General features: G+C 38.1%; 1 protein-coding gene across 4 annotated transcripts in view; it reads left to right on the forward strand.

The window, feature by feature from the left end:
* Window positions 1–11,435, forward strand: part of Hs3st-A (Heparan sulfate 3-O sulfotransferase-A) — a 79,994-nt gene extending 68,559 nt beyond the window's left edge. For all 4 annotated transcript variants that reach the window (XM_034326568.2, XM_034326567.2, XM_076688017.1 and 1 more), the window contains one exon: window positions 2,450–11,435. In XM_034326568.2, the coding sequence (XP_034182459.1) occupies window positions 2,450–3,548 (1,099 nt within the window). In that variant the 3' untranslated portion in view covers window positions 3,549–11,435. The remainder of the gene's footprint in view (window positions 1–2,449) is intronic.
* The last annotated feature ends 7,786 nt before the right edge of the window (window positions 11,436–19,221 follow it).

A 19,221-nucleotide genomic window follows, 5' to 3' on the forward strand; every position in this document is an offset into this window, starting at 1 on the left:
AAGCTGTTACGATTAAAAATTCCGACTCGTAGGAGTAGGTCGGAATTAGCTGATTCATACAGCGAAACGCAAGGTCGACGTGCTAAATGCGACAGGTGCAATAACACAGCAGGAAGCAGGCAAAGGCTGCTCATTCGACAGTCGATCGTTCGCGCGGAAGTTAACCGATGAAATTGCGATTTGTTGCGATAATACGGTCGATGGGTTCCCAAAGAGAGATCCCGGCGATGCGAGATAAATATTTGGCGTTGCGCCGAAAGCCAGGATCCCCCTCTCTCGACTTTGGTCGCTAAAATCAACCGATCGAAACCAGAGGATAGAACGGTACTGCGGTTTTTCGGCGCCGCTTGTTTCCCTCGAATTGCCATCCACCTGCCCAATAACGTCCCCTTTTTTTCCCCTTCGAAAAACGAACGACGACGAGTTCGGATTTTTCCCGACGTAGGCCAATTTTCCAAAGTAGATCTACCTCCTTAGGTCGTTAATCATCTAAACGTTTGATTGAACTTTACGTTTAATTATTAATTTCTATTTTGACAGAAGTAGTCATTTTTCGATTTTGCTCGTCAAATACTATCAGAATAAACGACAAACTGTTAAAAATTTTTCTTCGCGATCCTCTGGGTCGTTGCTTTATAGAAGATCAGTGACAACGTCCGAAACTCGATTCCCATTCTCCTGAACTGTCACTCGTTTTCAAACGTTCGTTAGTTATTCTAAGCTTAAGTGCTTCCAGCTGAAACTTTCATCGCCTTTAAATTCGGATTTATTCACAGCCTGCATAGCGCCAGACCGAATGTTTTCTGCTGGGAAGAAAGTTCATTAAAACCCTTTTATTTAGAAACTGAGATCCTGCTGATTCTTCGGCTTCCATTAGCATCGACAGCGACGAGGCGGGGGTGTTAATACTTCCTTCGATCATCATCTTAAATAATTGTTTTCAAGTATTATTCGATTCGAGAAGTTCGATAAATTTTCCTGGATAAATGCGCTTTCTGAGATACCCACGACGCGAATTTTAACGCCTCCTAAAGAGAAATTGTTAAACAAATGATACCTTTTATCCTGTTATGCATTGCGATCACGTACATAGTAGGATGTATAATTAATCTTATTTAACAGACACTTATATCGCGTGGCTTATGTCAGTGTTTCCTACGCGATTATTCTTATCTGGTGTACACATTGTTCTTCTCGGAAGATCCCTTCGTTCCGTGACACTGCATGCGGGCTTCTTCTTGATTTATCGTTTCCAACAGTATCGATAAAACTTCATCGCACACCGGATGCAATTTCTGCGCCTTCTGTTAATTTGACTGGTGCGTTAATCATCCTACGAATCTTTTCCTCAGAAGATTCATTGTTGCGTTAATTAAGTCTGATTGTAATTAGTGGTTCTTCGAAGAAATTGAGGATTCGAGAAGGAAATTATTAAACATTTCGAAAATTATTTCTTACGTAAGTTTGCCTTGATAAGTTTTACTCTAAATTTATTTTTTTCATTATATTCTATTATATTTTGTATTTATTTGAAAAATACAAATATACTGCATATTATAACTCCTGTTATTCTTATCAAAGATACGAACACAGCATTTCTTAAACAAATATAAAGATAAGAAGGGAAACTGTCAGTGCGATCATTTAATAATTGAACGCTTCATTAAGGAAGATTCTATTATAATTACGATCATGATCATAAAGAGATTTAATTCGTTCTAAGCCTCTTGATATTTCTTTTAATATGCCCGAAAGGAACATTAACTTTACATAATTAACAAAATATGTTAATAAACGTATTACTATCAGAGGCAAATTAAGCCAGCATAATATCGTATAATTAAAAATGAATGTAGAACAGTATAAAACTATAGGAGAAGATGAGAAGAAATTCTTGGGATTTTTCTAATAGCAATACGTTTACAGCTATTCTATCGCGTTTTAATTAGCCCGACTGGCAAATACTTAACGAACCAGATGAAATCCGTGCTTAACATAGCGTTTCCCTGGGATACATTCACCTGTGCACACCTCTGGGGTACACGTACCACGATGAAGTCGTATCACGCAGGCCTGTAAACGCATGCGAACAACCGTGTCGCTTATTGTTATCAGTATGCATGTAAGAATCAGTAAGTACGTCGGTCTTAATAACTTACGGGGCGTGGAAAGAATAAATTAGAGGCGACGCGTGCTGCTAATGCGGCTGTTGCATGTCGAAATTAGGGAACACAGAGAATTTAAAGGGACAAACTATGATTTGGTATACATAGTAGCACGGAAAATTGCTTATTTAAAAAAACAAAAAGAGCTCAGGTGGAATGTATCCAACATTTAAATAAGATTTGTCAAAAGATTCAAATGGAATACCTTGACAGAAGAACATAAAATATGGAGGCAATAGAAATGGAGATATCTTATTAATAGAAATATTGTGATCTGTTCGCAGGTGGATGCCCCGCTCTGCCATGAGGCCGGCCGAGGGCGACACTTCGGACTGTATCCTAGTGGTAGGAATATCCAGACCGAAGATGGCCGCAGCCTTCCTCACGGTTGTCCTCCTCTCCCTGTTTCTCACCTTCCACATCCTCTACGACAGCGCGGTGTACAGTCTGCACGCTGCATCGGCCGTGGAGGGTCGTACCGTTGAGTTGGTATCGCAAGTTCGTGCCACCCCGCCATTGCTGTTCTCCAGCAAGGTCCACTTCCCGCGTACTAGTCGTCATCTACCTCAGGCAATCATAATCGGCGTGCGCAAATGCGGCACCAGGGCGCTCCTCGAGATGCTCTTCCTACACCCTCAGATCCAGAAAGCCGCTGGCGAGGTCCATTTCTTCGACCGGGACGACAACTATGGTAAAGGTCTCGAATGGTACCGAAGAAAAATGCCGTATTCTTTCAGAGGGCAGATCACCATCGAGAAGAGTCCTAGCTATTTCGTAACACCCGAGGTACCCGAAAGAATCCGCGCGATGAACGCGAGCGTGAAGTTGTTGCTGATCGTCCGAGAGCCGGTTACCCGGGCGATTTCGGATTACACTCAGCTTAGGACCCATGCAGCGACCGCGTCCACCGTAACCAATGGGACACCTCGCAGCGTACAGCAGCAACAACAGCAACAAGCTGCTCGTAGTTTCGAAGAGCTAGTGATGCGACCCGACGGCACCATCAACGAATCGTACAGACCGGTCGCCATCTCGCTGTATCATACGTACATGCACAGGTGGCTGGAGGTGTTCTCCAGGGAGCAGATCCTCATAGTGAACGGCGACCAACTGATCGAGGATCCGGTACCGCAGCTGCGCAGGATCGAGAGTTTCCTAGGAATAGAACCTAGAATCGGTAGGCACAATTTCTATTTCAACCATACGAAAGGCTTCTACTGCCTGCGCAACGAAACGTCGGAGAAGTGTTTGAAAGAGAGCAAAGGTAGACGGCATCCGCGGGTCAGTCCTGTGGTGGTCACCAAGCTGAGGAGGTTCTTCAACGAACATAACCAACGATTCTACGAGCTCGTAGGAGAGGATCTGGGTTGGCCTGAGGAATAACCGTCGAGAGGAAACGGTTCCCATGATGAAAGTGTTGCGTGCAGCCACGATGGATCGCTGAGCCTGGAGTTAGCGACGGTTCCCTGAAGAACTATCGCTGGGCGTGTGCGAATTTTCCAAACTCCCATCGATGGAAATTACGAAGGTGTCTTCGCGTGAAATTCGGATAACAGCGTTATAACGAAATCGTTCTGTAACAACTCGGCTGGTCCGAGTACTCGTGCAAGGCTTTTAATTATTTCAAAGAAACTCCAACATCTCGGTCTACGTGGGAAATTAACTGAAACACCGTCCAAGAGGATTCAGGGCGAAATTAACGAGCATCATCGTTGCTTGAATCGAGCAAATGTTTCGTGATGAAGAGAAAGAAGATACCTTCGTGATTGAAGCTCGTCTAAACGGAGAGTGAAGCGGAGTTAATTGAAGAATCGCAGATCCGCAGCGTTCGTTTGGCGTCGTTTACGAAGATTCCTGAGGAACAGGATTTATCCGCAACAGGCACTCCTCGTCGTGGAGAGAATCGAGGCTGATCAGGATGAGTACCTTTTATATTTTACTGATTAGCTTTAAGATTAAAACGGGGTAACAGCTCGATGGTACACATTATCCACCGTCAATGTGCTCGAATGATCATTTTTATATATTAATTACATTTCGTGTAGGACTTCTTACCGAGAAGATAGAAATCAAGATAAACATTACACACTTTTCATTTTCGAAACAGTTTCTTCTAAGACCAAAATTTCGGAATTCAATTATCGTTTTGCTAAGCCTTTATTATTCTTGCATAGTATCCCTGCTGTTTTGAAATTTCCTCCAGAGAAGTATCCATGCCCCGTACTGTACACCCATAACAACGAAAGGGTTAACGATACGCGATAGAGTTCCTTCGAGAAAAATAAGACGCGATACGCTTTCTTTGCGAGCCCAACAATCCTGCGGGCCTCTTCAGGAAGGGCGCTCGAGCAGCAAGCGAACTCGAGTGCACCCTGAAGAGGCTCGTGGCAACGAGTCAAGCCATTAAATCGAGTGCATGCAATTTAATGGATATACGGTTCCGGCCAGGACTCGTCATTATTATCGGTAAATCCCGAGTACTCGCGTGCTAATTGTCCCTGAAACGGTGAATCCATCCCTGAAACGCAGCGGATTGATTTGAGATTCGTAATGATCCTCTCGGGGATGACAATGGAATTGAAAATTTGATGGAATAATTGGATCCGAAGGTGAAGAAGGTTGATCGAGTGATAAAACGTTTGAATTTAATTGAAGTAAATTAGATTTCGAATGAAAGTAATTGAAATTGTTTCAAGTCCCGAGGAGCGAATTAATTGGACCTTTTGAATTATCAATGAAAGGAGAGTTTCCGAAGATTCTGTTTCGAATGCAACACCAATTGTTTATTTATCATTCCAGGAATTTTTCATACCGAGCAGAATAATTAGAGTTAAATAGAGCTAATCTCAGGGAAGATATCAACTTTTGCAACATATACACACGTATCATTTTTAATGAAATATACGAACTATCCGTTCACTCATAGAATACCTACGATTAACATAAATATACAAACAGCATTCTTTATTTTTAATTCCTTAAAATACATATTTCTTTCTAATTTCAAATAACAAGATTTTCATTGTCACTGAAAACGTGTTCAAATTGTTCGTGAAATCGATAACGAGATCATTGAATGACCCATCGAGGAAAATGGAGGTGATCCCGTGGATGAGGAAGTAGATAGAATTGGCGAAGGAATTTCAAAGGACGACCCTTGATATCATTCACGGCCACGCGTGTCCTATGGGATTTCGTTGCCGTAGAGTTGATTCCGACTGGGTCGTTAGTCAGAGGATCGGACGTCTGTCCGTCGATTCTCGTGGCGAACGAATTCGAGCACATTGCACGGATCCCCGGGTATTTAGATCGATCGATTTCCGGTAAGAGAGCGGAACGATCCATCGATGCTGTTACTCCTTCCTCCGCGTGGCTGCGCGCAACATCCTCGTCTTGTTCCATAGTTACACACGCATATACACACTTACATTACATATACAATTACTTACATCGATATTTAGATATTGCACCGTTTTTTAATTCGTTGCTTTCCATACAAATTTTATTAAAAAGTTACAAAGTATAGGGTGTAAGGGTGAAACGTATACATATCAAAAAATGTGATACATATAAAATACATATCAGATACATATCAGTAGTGAATAGAATATACACATTAAATAGATAGAAAATAAATGAAAGAAAAAATAAAATTTAACTCGGAATACATTGCAAAATAATTGGGATTGAGTAATTCATATTTTCATAACATAAACACAATTTCTTGTACGAAGCATCAAATTCTAAATGGTGTGCTATCCAAATACTCGCATAAACACGCATGTACAGTCTTGTGCGACTTGGGTTTTTCTTAGTTAAAAAAATGTAGGGGTCAGAAATGATCCACTGGTCGTCTTTATTCGTGTTCTTTACGAGATTCTAAGGAAGGTTTTCCTGAGATCAAAGACGAGTAGCGAGACATTCTTACCCCTGTATCAACCCTTAACCAAATGAAGTCTACGTTACACCTAACTGTACCTACACACACGTACATACAAGTAACAGTAACGCCGGCCAAAATAAAATATTGACGCGAATCCAACGAAAAGAACTGTTTCTGGTAAAGCAGATTTCCATGGAACAGAAACGATTCGTTTGGAGGATACGCGTCGCATGGATCACATTGGTCCGTGAATTTACATATCATCTAGGTTAACTAGTTCGTATTACAGAAGATTTAATATTTTTATAATCCACATTGGAAGTTGTTATATCGAGTCGTTAAGCTTATCGTGTACAGGAAGAGGAGGGCCACCCTTGAGGATTAGGCTTAAGGGAGGTGTGCAAGTACGCTCGGTGATCTTTGGTTTCGTTGCTCCTACAAATCATTCGATTAATGATCAGAGATTCATTAATTGGGAATAGTAAAAATTCTTTAGGAAGATCATTGGATTTTTTTTCTGAAAGGATACACGACTCACTGGATAATTGCAAATGGAAATTGAATTTTTTTATTAATATTTTGGTAGGCATCTGATAATTATAGAAAATTTAATTTTTTGTTTTATAGCTTCAAATATTTATGGAACAAAAATAGCATTTATTGCTACTGTTGCTGTTAGTTTTATTCAATTTTATAGATTGCTGTAAGATTGATAGAAGTCGTTTAAGATGTAATTGAATTTGAAAGAAATTTCAATTTCGTTGAGAGGTTTTAAATTTCTATAGAGCCATATAGTGAATTAAAGTTTGTAAATTGAATGTTTTTGTATTTTATTACGTGTGAGGGTGGTATTGAGGATCGTAAAAAGGAATAGGATGTAAGGATGAAACGTATACATATCAAAATGTGATGTACATGAAATACATATCAGTAGTAAAATTTTTATATAGAATATGTATATTGGAAAATTATGGAAATAAGAATTCCAAATTTTTAGCGTTTATCGAAGGAGAAAATTAATCTATTATATACTTAAAGTAACTTTTTATCGCATACTTTTCCTGAATAAAGATACAAGATTGAATTAAAATTAGAATTAAAATCGAGGTAAAAATGAGAGAGGATTAATTAAATTACAAGTGTATGAAATAATATTGAAGTATTATTATTACTTTTTTTTTAAAGTTGCTGTAATATCTCATCTGATTTCCTAAAATTTTCTACTACAACGAAATTTACTGATAGTTTAATCAATTTTAATATCAATTATTGACCAAGAACGTGTGAATTTACAGCACATCATAAAGAAAGTTATAAATCGTAACTATACATTTGATAAAATAAGAAGTTAGATATTGAACAGCACATAAAATCAGACTGCTTTGAAATAGTATTTCAAGTAAAAAATAGAAATACTTTCGAAATAAGAATTTCAAATATATTCTCAGAACTATTTCAATAGTTCTTCTGCTTGAAATATACTCAGCTCCAGAAAATATTGATTCAAGAGAAATTGACCATTCATCGTTGACATCTGATACAGATGAAAATCCAGAGAAAAAAGAATCTTTCGACCCATGACATCGTCCGTATCCTCCTTTACCTTACCGTGAACCTTCAGATAGCTGCTTCCATTCGAGTCCTCGTAATGGACCTTATATCGCAGATCTTCCTACGTACACCTAGTTCAATATATCCAACGCGCGAGATTGAAGCGCAGGGATATCGACATAAAGGGTGGAAAAGAGATAGGAACAGGGAGGGGCCCGTATATCACGCGAAGATGGAAGTTCGCGATAAAATTGACCATTTGTTTCTGAAAGGGAGAGGAAAAAAAAAAAGGAAGGGATCCTGGCGTGAAAATTCCATCGATCCTTCGAACGACACCTCGATGAACGACCCCTGCGAAATTCTCTGTAATGGACAAAGAAAAATTCCAATTGCTTTTTTTTTTTTTCAATGGCCCTTTATTTTGAATTCTTCACGCGTCACCATTTCGCTTTGCTTTTGGGAATTGTATTGAACACGAACGCGATAGAGGGTTGAACTGCAAAACCAGTAACTCCATTATGAAAATATTCCTTTTTACGGTGACATGATTTATTAGGTGACGTTATTTGAAATAGATATTATTTCTACAAAAAGAAAATTATGTTAAATTTGTTAAATTTCTGTAGCTTCTTGATGGGTATCACGAAATTACATGAAGAAATAAAAGCTCGTTTCCATCGAGTACCAACGGGTAGGAAAGTTAACTTGGATCCTTGGATATCCACCATTTGTCTCTGTTCCTGGCACACGCACACACACAGTGATAAGAGCCATTACTCGAAACCGTTGGTAATTTTCGCTAACGAAAATACGTCTGGCTGTTGCACGGTAATAAAAAGCAAATTGATCTTCGCCAAGGAGTCGATGTTATCCGGATAGGAATACATAGCTATTTAAATACAATGCACCGGTTTCAAGAGGCTCGATATCGAAAAGAAACTGTTCTCCTTCGAGGATCCGTTTGAACCGTGAATAAAGTTGTCGTGGATGGTTTCATGGGAGTTCTATCTTCCCGAGCTTAGCTGATTTGTATGGGGGATGATAGACGTGAAACCGTCTATCCTTGACTCCCTGACCTTCTCTGAATCTGGAAGATAAATGGCCGATGGAGAGACAGGAAGATAAAGGAGAGGTTTGTTTCACTAATGGAGTTCATTGTATTAGATGGTGTATACAGGGTTTATCAGGATAGGTATTCGGTTATTGTATCGAGTGCTAAATTTTCCCATGATTTCATGATATAAAGGTAACGTAAATTAGCACTTGTGGTATATCAAATTAAAGGTTAAGATTTAGCGAAAGTGACTGTATAAAGCTTTCGTTGATATTCTTAACACAGAGTGATTAGTCCTGGATCGCAACGAACACTGTTATTCTACTGTGTCGAATATCTAAATTTGAAGTATAAACAGTCTGACATGATTTCATGACGTAACGGTATCTCCTATTAATCGCAAGAAACTGAAAAGGGAACAAAAGGAATAGAAACAGTCGTTTGCTCGTTGTAAATGAAGAGACACGCTATAAATAATTCGCTTTACAGAACAGTGAGTCGTGTATCCTCGATGGGCAGCTTTCATCGGTTCGCCCTGTTATTCCTGGCAATAAATACCTTTCTGCCTGGACAGAAGTTGAATTTCGATCACAGAGCACTCGATAGCAGCCGGATGGTACGAAAGAAAGTGGAAAAAACTGAAAATACGAGTATTCGCTCCGACTTTCCTCTGAATCCGTTCCATGCTCTTGAACGTCATCATCGTAAAATTTCTTTCACGATCTTGGTAAATCATCTTCGATCCGATTCCATTCCGTGAATTTTTTGAAAGAAAAAAACAGATAGAAATCTTAGAATTCACGAATTAGACTGCTTCGTCAAACTTAGAAATTAATTAAAATAAAAAAATAGAATACAGTGATGCACGAATTATCATGCAATTTGCACACTCGAATAAATATTCTTGGCGTATTCAAAGGAGCTGATGATCGTCGAATACAAATATAAAGCAGACGCTAATTCAACAACTTAGCTAATTCGTCAGCTAATCAAAGCGAGCCACCGAGCTTGATCTTAGCTAATCTTTACAGAAGGGACCAGCTTTGATCTGCTCGTGAATTACGTTTACTCAAGCTGCAATCCGAACGCAGCCTCGTATCCTTTTCGAAGAATTCAGCTGGGAAAGTTTATGACTGTCATACCGTATTATAAATTCAACACGGCGACACTAGTTTCACGATGCAAGCTTCGATTCCTTCGTGAAATTCACCAGGAACCGTACACTTTCCGACTAACGCGGTTTCCGCTATGATCACTTTCGATTAAACTCACTTGGAAACTTTCCGCAGCTTGATTTAATCTTTCTCGAGATTTTCAAAGCTTTTTAGTGCGCCAAGAACGTTCTTCTTCAGATATGAATTATTGTTCCGCTAACAGAGTTTGGACTGGTTGAAAGAAATGAATTAAAAATTGTAGCAATTAATTGTAATATTGTATGAATTCACCAATCAGGGTATTTTTACGCATTCAAGATGAAATCAATTTTCCTTAGGAAGAAAAAATTGCTCCTTATTCTTGAACGCTCTATTTTATTAGAATAATCCTCGGGTTCAGCTACATTCAAATTAGAATTTTATTCCTGAATTTTTCCAAAATCATGGCTCTTTTATCTTTTATTTAAGGGGTCGATTAAAATGTAACACCCGAGAGACTCGTTTGAGGGAAGCAAAGTCCAAAGGGAGAGGTGGTTTTATAGAAAACAAGGTCGTCCATCGTGTGTATCCGTCCGGTGCCAGGTCGAGTTAGCAGGTGAGCGTGGCTGAATTATGCCTTATTACGAAGCGGAAGGGCCAAGTCCTGTACACGTCAGTCACGCGAATAAATTGTATCTCTGGCGGCGAAGTGGCCAGGGAAAAGAAAGATTAGAAAACGTGGAGACGAGCCAGCCCCGGGAAAAATGCTACTTTCTACCGCGACCACTACGAGCTGTTGAATTAATTCGCTGTATTAAAAACACCGTGTCCACTTTTCTTCTTTTTTTCTTAACTCCTTTCTTTCGTTTAACCTTTCTTAGAGGAAGTTTTCCTTTGTCCTTCAAACGCGACAGAAACGTGGCGTGTATTACGAAAATTCCATTTTAAATGTTTTTCATTGGTTAGTTGAATTTTTCGAAAATAACGAGATTGCTTGTATTTTCGAATGGTATTGTTACGTTTTTGCTTGTTTCGTTGCAGTATCCATTCTGAAAGAGAATTTTTGAAATTCTCAGGAAAACGTTGAAAGAGAAATAATAATTACACTTCCACTTAAAAGTCAGGATACGTATTCAAATTTTATAAAAGTCTGAAAAAGATTTAAATTTAAAGGAAAATAATGTTTTTTCTATTTTGTAAAATTATTTAAATAATTCTACCATTTTGAAGGGTTTCATTTGGGGAGAAATTTTCAGGGTGATTTTTTATTTGGAAACTACGATGAACGACTGATGAATGATTTATGGTGTTCCAGTTATATTGCAATATACGTTTTGTTGGATATGTAAATTCAATTAAACCATTAACGATTACAGTTTCCCATTTGCTATGTTATCGTTTCTGATATTCTAAGCTCTAGAGGAACCTCTTAATGCACCGTTCGCAACTGATACTCGGGTTGCATATAAATTAGAATGCAAGTGAATAATTAGCTAGGTTCCGATGAAATATAGCGGATCATTTAATTGAATTTCGCGAGAATTTCCATTTACCAAAATTATCCATCCATTATCAAAGAAATTATAAAGAATATTTTGATCATTTTCAAAACTCGATCCTTCCAAAAAAAAAAAAAAGAGAAGAGGGTTCGATAAATGCATAAATCATCGACATTGTTTCGTTCAGCTCATAAATCATTTCTACCTGTTCGAATGTAAATTGGATTCAACGCGTCGAGCGAGAGAAATGAAACACTTTGACGTAGAGAAAAATAATTTTGAAGATCAAGATTCGATCGAGCCAAGCCCTCCTGTTAAATCGTGGCCGTTTCATTAATCTTGTTCAACGATGATTTTTGTATATGGCCGGAACGTAAATTTAATTCAATGCTCTGAGCCTGGTAAATAGGATCGTTAAATAATTCACGCGCTCTGTTACGTTGATATTCAGTTCCTGTTTTCATAATTCATTTCCTCGCTCTACATCGGCCATCCCGCCCATCTGGGCCGTGATCCAAAACTTTACCCGTGTCCACCCTCAAATTAGCTGATCAATGACTTTCCGTCGACTTTAACCCCCGCGTTACACGTTTCTTTCTTCAAAGTATCAATGTCTAAATTTTATAGAAATTTTTCATTTATAACAGCCCTGGATGAAATAGCGTTTAGATTAATAAAAAGAAAAAATTCTGCAGGTTATTAAATTTTCATAAATCGACCTTGGTAAGGGAATGTAAGATAGACACGGTATTAGCAGTGTCGTGAGCGATTGTAATCACAATTAATCGAGCGTCGTTACACGCGGTATTAAACGACGATAACAATGAATCTAAGCCGAGGAAAGCCGTAGACGGTTACGTACGACGTACCCCGTTACCAACAAGTTATTACTACTGTCCCACGAAATTACTTTATTTCCGTATTTAAATGAGTCCTGTGAACGACTTCTCGCGTGTCCGACTGATATCGAATGTGCTTTTCGTTTGGCTAACTATATGATTCTCTTGAACCATTAAAATCTTATAATTTTTCATTTTCTTCTAACCGACGGTTTCAATGATTTTTTTGAAGAATTATTGAAAAATGGTAAAATAGAAAAATTATTTATTAACTTCTAGCGATAGAGTTGAAATTTGAATGGAACTTGTTTGTAGATTTCGTATTACAAACAATTCACAAATTAATTTGGATAATTGATTCCCTTTGATAAGAAAGGACAATGGGCACACGATGTCCAATCACGTTTAATTGCCTCTGGTTCTTGAACTAATCAACCTAAAGGCAGAGCGTATGACCACCCTAAAACTTGTCGCAAACCGAGAGAAATTCCCAGTATTGGCGAGCTGTACCTAAGGTAGAGATCGTTAGAATCATTTGTTCCATTATGACCACCCAGACACTCTAAGCTTTATGGAATGACTATTGATTGGAAGATGGCAGGTTGTCTTGAAAATGAAATCTTCTACTTCGAAATGGAAGGTTTATTTTCAGAAATATGTTAGTTCGTTTGAATATCTTAGATTCCGTTCTTTCACTTCCTTCTTCGTCTCTTTTCGCCATTTCTCTCTGCACCCCACATTCCCTACTTTCTTTTTTATCTTTCAGTCTAACGTGCAATCGGCCACTCTTCTCTTTCAATCTAACCCGCAATAAAACCGGACTTTTCAGCTGCACTCGCCCTTTTGCCGTATTAGTTACCCTCTCGTTTTTGCATGTTTCCCTTCCTTTACTTTTCTCTCAGCCACTAGGGCGTCCCACTTTCAACCCTTTCAGCTTTCTTCTCAAGCATTTCAACGACGTTCCCCCTCACCGCCCCCCGCCTTTCTTTTTTCTTCGCATTCTACGCGACCACGATCGCGATGTCCTGATTTCACCTTTTTTACGTGGATCCTTGTCGAAAGCTAGTTAACACCTTTTCCTTGTCCTCGTAGAGTCGAGAAAACTTTGAAGCTTCTTTCGGAAAGTAGCTAAGACTTTTTCCACGAATTTGGAGAATATAAATCTTGGCTGCAAGAAAGTCACGAGCTTAAGGATTAAGTTATTTCAGCAAGAAAATTGACGAGTTTCGGGTTAAAGATAGAAATTATATTCTCTTTTAAGCAAGAGTAACGAGGAAATGTGGAAATTCTAATTTTCCTTGAATTAGAAATTCTAGTTTGATTACTGGGAACAGTTTGCAGAGATGGCAGTGAGGGAATGAAAAACCTCAGGGCAATTTTCTTCTCATTGCCGAGGGGAAAAATGGTGTTACATTGAAACACGTGAGGAAGTTAATTTCTCTCGGTACTTTGTTTTATGATTCTCTTGCACCGTCTTAAAATTATCACTCGAATTGTCGTATCTTTTCCTGGTTACGATACAGGTATGCATGCACAGACGATAATGTTAAAGGATCATGCATTCGTAATATATGCACCACGTATGCACTGATCCCAGGATAACAAGACCTTACGTCACTCTATAATGATATTCAAACAGAGAATAAAGTGATAAACCAGAGAATATATACATTTCGTAACAAGTGCAAGTATTATACTTCTTTTCCGTCTTCTTCGATATCCTTTTTCGTTACGAAGACAAAAAGGATTCCCTTTCAATATTACAGTGTGAAAATCATTATAAATTATTTATTCCTGATTATAATGGAACAGAAATAAATTATTTATTCGAATTTCAATCTAAAATATTCATTTTGGTGAACATTTAATCAATCAAAATTATTATTATATTTTGATATTATTATTATTGTTATTATTTATAATTATTATTACATATAAATTATTCATAAGGGAAGAGACTCCAGTAGAGTAATTTTGATTGCAAACATACTTGAAGCGTTTCAAATATTATTGTTCACGAATGACAAACAAATTAATTAATCTCTGTGACGTAAGAAATATTGAAAATCTTAGGAACCAGGTGTACCTTGTGCAGAAATGAACTTTGCCGACCATTACCGTCACCGTCTATAAGATATTTAATCGGGTCGCTTGGGGTACAGTAAAATTCTGGATCGATTTTCCATTAATCGACTATTAGTATGCGATAGCTAGTTTCTTCGTGTACGGGAAATGACTTTGGTCCCTTGAGATAATAATAAGGCAGCAATCGTCCCGCGAGAATGTTCTTCGATAAAGTGTAAGCTCTGACCGGGAAGTTCATTTGTCGAATAATGAACCGTGTAATTCGATGAATTCATCTTCTGTTACTCTAATTACGAGAAGCTTCTTCCTATTTTCTCGTTTAAAATCACAAACCATTTTATAACAAGATCTTATCGTTTATGCTCGAAAAAGAAAGAATTAATTAATAAACCAGCAAAAACACTTTAATAAATTTTACAATTTAAAATAACGAATTTGAAACAAGTGATTCTGACCTGTCTGGTAGTTCTAGCGTTAAATTAACAATATGAAAAATTATTTTTTAATTTTCCTTTCAGTTACATGCGGTACCGAAAGGTAACAATGGTTTACTTATTTATACCTGAAAATTATTTGAATTCTTCAGATTCTTTGTTTAGTATCCAAAAAAATGGGGGAAACAATGATATACAATCAGGGCAAGGTTGTAGAAGTAGGAAATACTTAAAAGGGATCGTGTGCCAAGGAAAGTAGAAAATTGAAACATTCAACTTGCCTAAATGCTAGCTGTGTTTGCGGAAGTGTTGACATTTACTACCCACCCCTCACTGTCAGCGATAACCGTTCTCACGTTTTTGGCAATTTTCCAACGCTCGTTCGCCAACCAACACGCTCTTCGCGAATCACTTCGCGACCGACGTGTTAAATAGTTATGCAAGACAAATTGCTTGCCATAATACGCTATCTTGTCGTTGACAATGATTACCTGCTTCCATTATACCTAAACCCTTCTCATTATATCATTTAATGACGTTAGAAACTCTGATTAATTAGTAGGATACTTTCATAAAATACAAATAGAAATTCAATAGAACAAGCTCCTCTATAAATATTTCTATTTTTCATTTGAAATACTGTTTCAATCGAACACCGTCTCTATCAAGATTTCCAGTCGTGTATAAAGAGCACGCGTACAAAAATTATTTTTAAAAAAACAATGTACAGAAGACGTGGCGACGAGATTTACATTTGCCTGGTGCATGAATAAACCGAAACGTGTCGCGAATCGAACGATTTCAATTTCAAAAACATTCACATAACGCGATTGATTTTCTCTGTGCGTTTAAAATGCAGCGCGCGAAACCGCGGCGGGAAAAAATGGGTATTCGAAAAAAAAAAAAGAAGGAAGAAACTCGCGTTTTATAAAGAACCCAGGAGTCTGATTTTCATCGGTTCGCGAACAAAGGATAAAGGGTCGAAAATTTAACATCCGAAAATTCATGGAAAGCGAACCGCAGTTTTTCCTTCTGCTCCATTCCTTTGATCCTTCGTCCACGTTTCCGCGGACGTCTTTCCATCACGCGTTAATTACCCCAGCCATTTCAACTGTGCGTGCGAGTGTTTTTTCCTTTCGTTCTTCATTCAGAATTAATTGTGGCTTCAAAGCGGCTGGCATTAATTAAACGGACTACCGGATCTGGTTATTTATTCGTTTTCGCGAACGGCCGACTGATTCGTTCGGAATTAAGATGCTGAATTTGTATTTAAAATTGGTTTTCAAAAAGGAGGAAAAATATTTTCTGCTTTTACTGTCCCGTTTTGTGAATCATAATTCTTGTAGATATTTTCAGGAAACTAAGAAAACAATTTCATTTTGTATCAGCAAGATGCATAAGCACTTAAGAACGATTCCTTCTGAACAATTAACAAGTCGCAATCGTCCTGTTATCGATGGTACAATCAAAGTAAATGGATCTCGATGCGCATTAATTCGAGCAGAGCCGAGAATATCCTCCTTTTGAAACTTTTAATAAGCACGACTTTGCGTTTCATAAAATCTCCCGTCTATTCTGGAACAACCTCTTCGATTCGATCGATTCCCTTTCCGAGTATTAATCGACGAACGGGGAACATCGTTGAAACTTTTCCTCGTTGAACTTTGAGAGACCGCGTTATACTTAGCCATGCGATCTTCATTACATTCTAATCGAATCGGGTTATCGAACAAAGCTGCGTCTTCGAGAAATAACTATTTCAGATAGAGTTCTTCGAACGGCAAATATGTCGAGGAGAATGAACATCGTTTCTTTCCGAACAGAGAAAACGGAGACTTTAATTTTCCAGCGAAATTATCGGTAAAACGGATAACACGCGTCTCTGTGAAAATTCAACCATCAGCCACACATGGACGGCGAATGTTTAAATTGGAACGTAAAGCATTGCCGGAAAGTTTTGGTAACAAGGTGCTCGCCGGTAGCCCGATACGGGCCGGATAATCGAATCTATTCCACCTTTTCCCTTCGCCAAACTCACGGAATCGAATTGAATCGAGTCGAGTCGTTAAGAAGGGTCGAGTAGGAAATTGACACAATGCCTTCGAGGCACATAGAGCAAATGGTGTCGAATGGAGCGAACGAAACCAAAGACTTTAACGAGAGCGAAACCGGAGCGGAAAGAGTATCCGGCTGCAGGCTGGACAGGGTGAGCCTAGGAACCTCGTCTCGTTTTTTTACTCTCTCGTGGGCTCCCGTTAGTGGTTAAAAACAGAATTAACATATCGTAATCGCGTTGTCGAGTATAAGAAACGTTCGAAGATACTTGCTTCCGTCAAATTTCCACTGTGAAACCGTCTTTGTTCGATGACGAGATGATTTATTCGCGACCAGTCGGTTCGTAAGTTTCACCTTGGTACACTTCTAATTAGAATTATTTTTAAATTTATACTATCTGCTGCGAAGGATATCACGTTAAAAGCACGAACGTAATTTCTCCAGCATCCTTGAACGTACCAACTACCTTACTCCTAACATTATCGATCATCTGAAAGTAATGTTCTTCGTAGAACTTGCTGATCCTTCGCATCTGCTTACAATACTTCAACAATGTTCGAACTTCAATCTCGAAAGTTTTCCCTTGTATCTATCGAGAAAATCAGCTAGAAACTACCAGTTTAATCCCACAATTTTAATACAAACCGTGTTACAATGTTCGGTAACAATCTAGGGAACGTTGATCCATCAATTTCGTCTTCTACCATCTAAATTTTTTCCTGGACTTAGCGAAACTTGTTATTCGAAATTTCTTTGACTGACAGCAGCCATCGAGGTGTTTCGTAATGAAAGAGTTAAGAAATTCCTGAAGAGAAATTCTTTTTCAAACGAATAAAACCTTCGGTACAGTTCCTTTCCCGCGGTTGCGAACATTTACAAAATTAAATCAATTTCTTCTCGATCAAGGTGTAAATCCATCTATCTTCTATTCAGACCTATTTCCAGGTGGGTTTAGTTCCTTTTCATCAGGTAGAAGGAGGCCTCGTACCGCGGTAATACCGGCAGGCAGAAGTTCTTCAAGATCTGGCGAAAGTGTCTCCATCCTTTACTTCGAGAACACTTCGGAGCCACCAGCTATCTTTTCTTAGTTTTTTCCATTTCTTTTTTTTTTTTTTTTTCACTTCCTTCTGTCGTTGTCGTTTCCTTTTCCTCTTTTCTCTGCTTTGCTCGGGTCCCGCGAGAGCATTGCTGATTTATTTAAAAGAGACGCTACAGGCAAGATTCGCGCGGAAACGGAAGGAAAAGGAGGGAGAGGCTCTTCCTTCAAAGCGGAAGTGTTACGATAAATTTGAACGGATAATATTGAACGTACAAGTATCGTTAGAATTTTTTCTTTTATTATATAAAACAAGCTTCCTGTTCTTTTCAGTAATTTTCTTTGAAAGTTTAATGACTTTAATTGATCTTTCTTGAAGTAGAATAATTAATTTTCATTCTTGGATGATGGATTTCTGAAACCTTGCGCAAGGTGTATGAAAAAATTAAGTTAAATTCAATTTTTAATTAATTGACGAAGAAGGACAGCAAGTGTTTGGATAATAGTGTATCAAAATGAAGTTACAACCGACTCCCTGAATGATATTTCTGTGATCGAAAGGTATGAATGACATATGTACATACACTTTGTTTATCGTGTACACACAACTCCTCCGTTTCGTCTAAGAAACAGTGCGACGAAAGCAAGTATCGCCGACAAAGTAACGACGAGATATCAAATATTTTATTAAAACACAAGGAAACTCTTAACTATTCATTTCTAACAAACATAAATCATTTATTTCAATTTCTATCGATTGGAACGATTTGAAATTTTTAACTTTTAATCCAACAACGAAATCGCTAAATCGCGATTAGTGGAACTTTCACCGAACAATCAATTTAATTTTACAATCACTTCGAAGCAACACGATATCCTGGACAATTTTCCGACAATCCGATAATGAAATCAAATAAAATCATTTGTTTGTGGAACGAAGAGGATCAATATTCTCTGATCGCGATTTAGCGAAACTATAAAACCATAAAAACCATAATAATCCTTGAATTCACGATTTATTATTCAACGATACTTGAATTATATTTCCACGGATATTAATTGTAATTTTTGCAAATTTTAATTTTATTCGAGGGAAATATAGGAGCGTGGTCGTAAAGTATTTGATATTAATTCGTGAGGAGCATTAAGGTGTAAATAGAATTAAGAAAATCTAGGATCTTAAATCGTAGCTGTACGTTAAGCAATAAGCTATGCTGGAAACGATACATATCAAGAATTGCCTGTCTGGTGCACTCGATGTCGATTCTCGATACCAGGCACCGAACTATTCAAAGAAACAAAAGACACCGATCGAGGCTGGATTTTAAAGCATAAACGTCGAAACGATCGGAACACAATTTCGTGGCTCGATGCCTCTTCAATTTTTGGCAGAGAAACGAAATAAAAGAGATGATCTCGGAATTTCATTGAACTCTATGCTTGAAATTAGAAATCAAGGAGAAATATTTCAATATTTTTTTAGAGAT

The sequence above is a fragment of the Osmia lignaria genome, chromosome 3 (genome assembly GCF_051020975.1).
Source record: "Osmia lignaria lignaria isolate PbOS001 chromosome 3, iyOsmLign1, whole genome shotgun sequence".
NCBI lineage: Eukaryota > Metazoa > Arthropoda > Insecta > Hymenoptera > Megachilidae > Osmia > Osmia lignaria.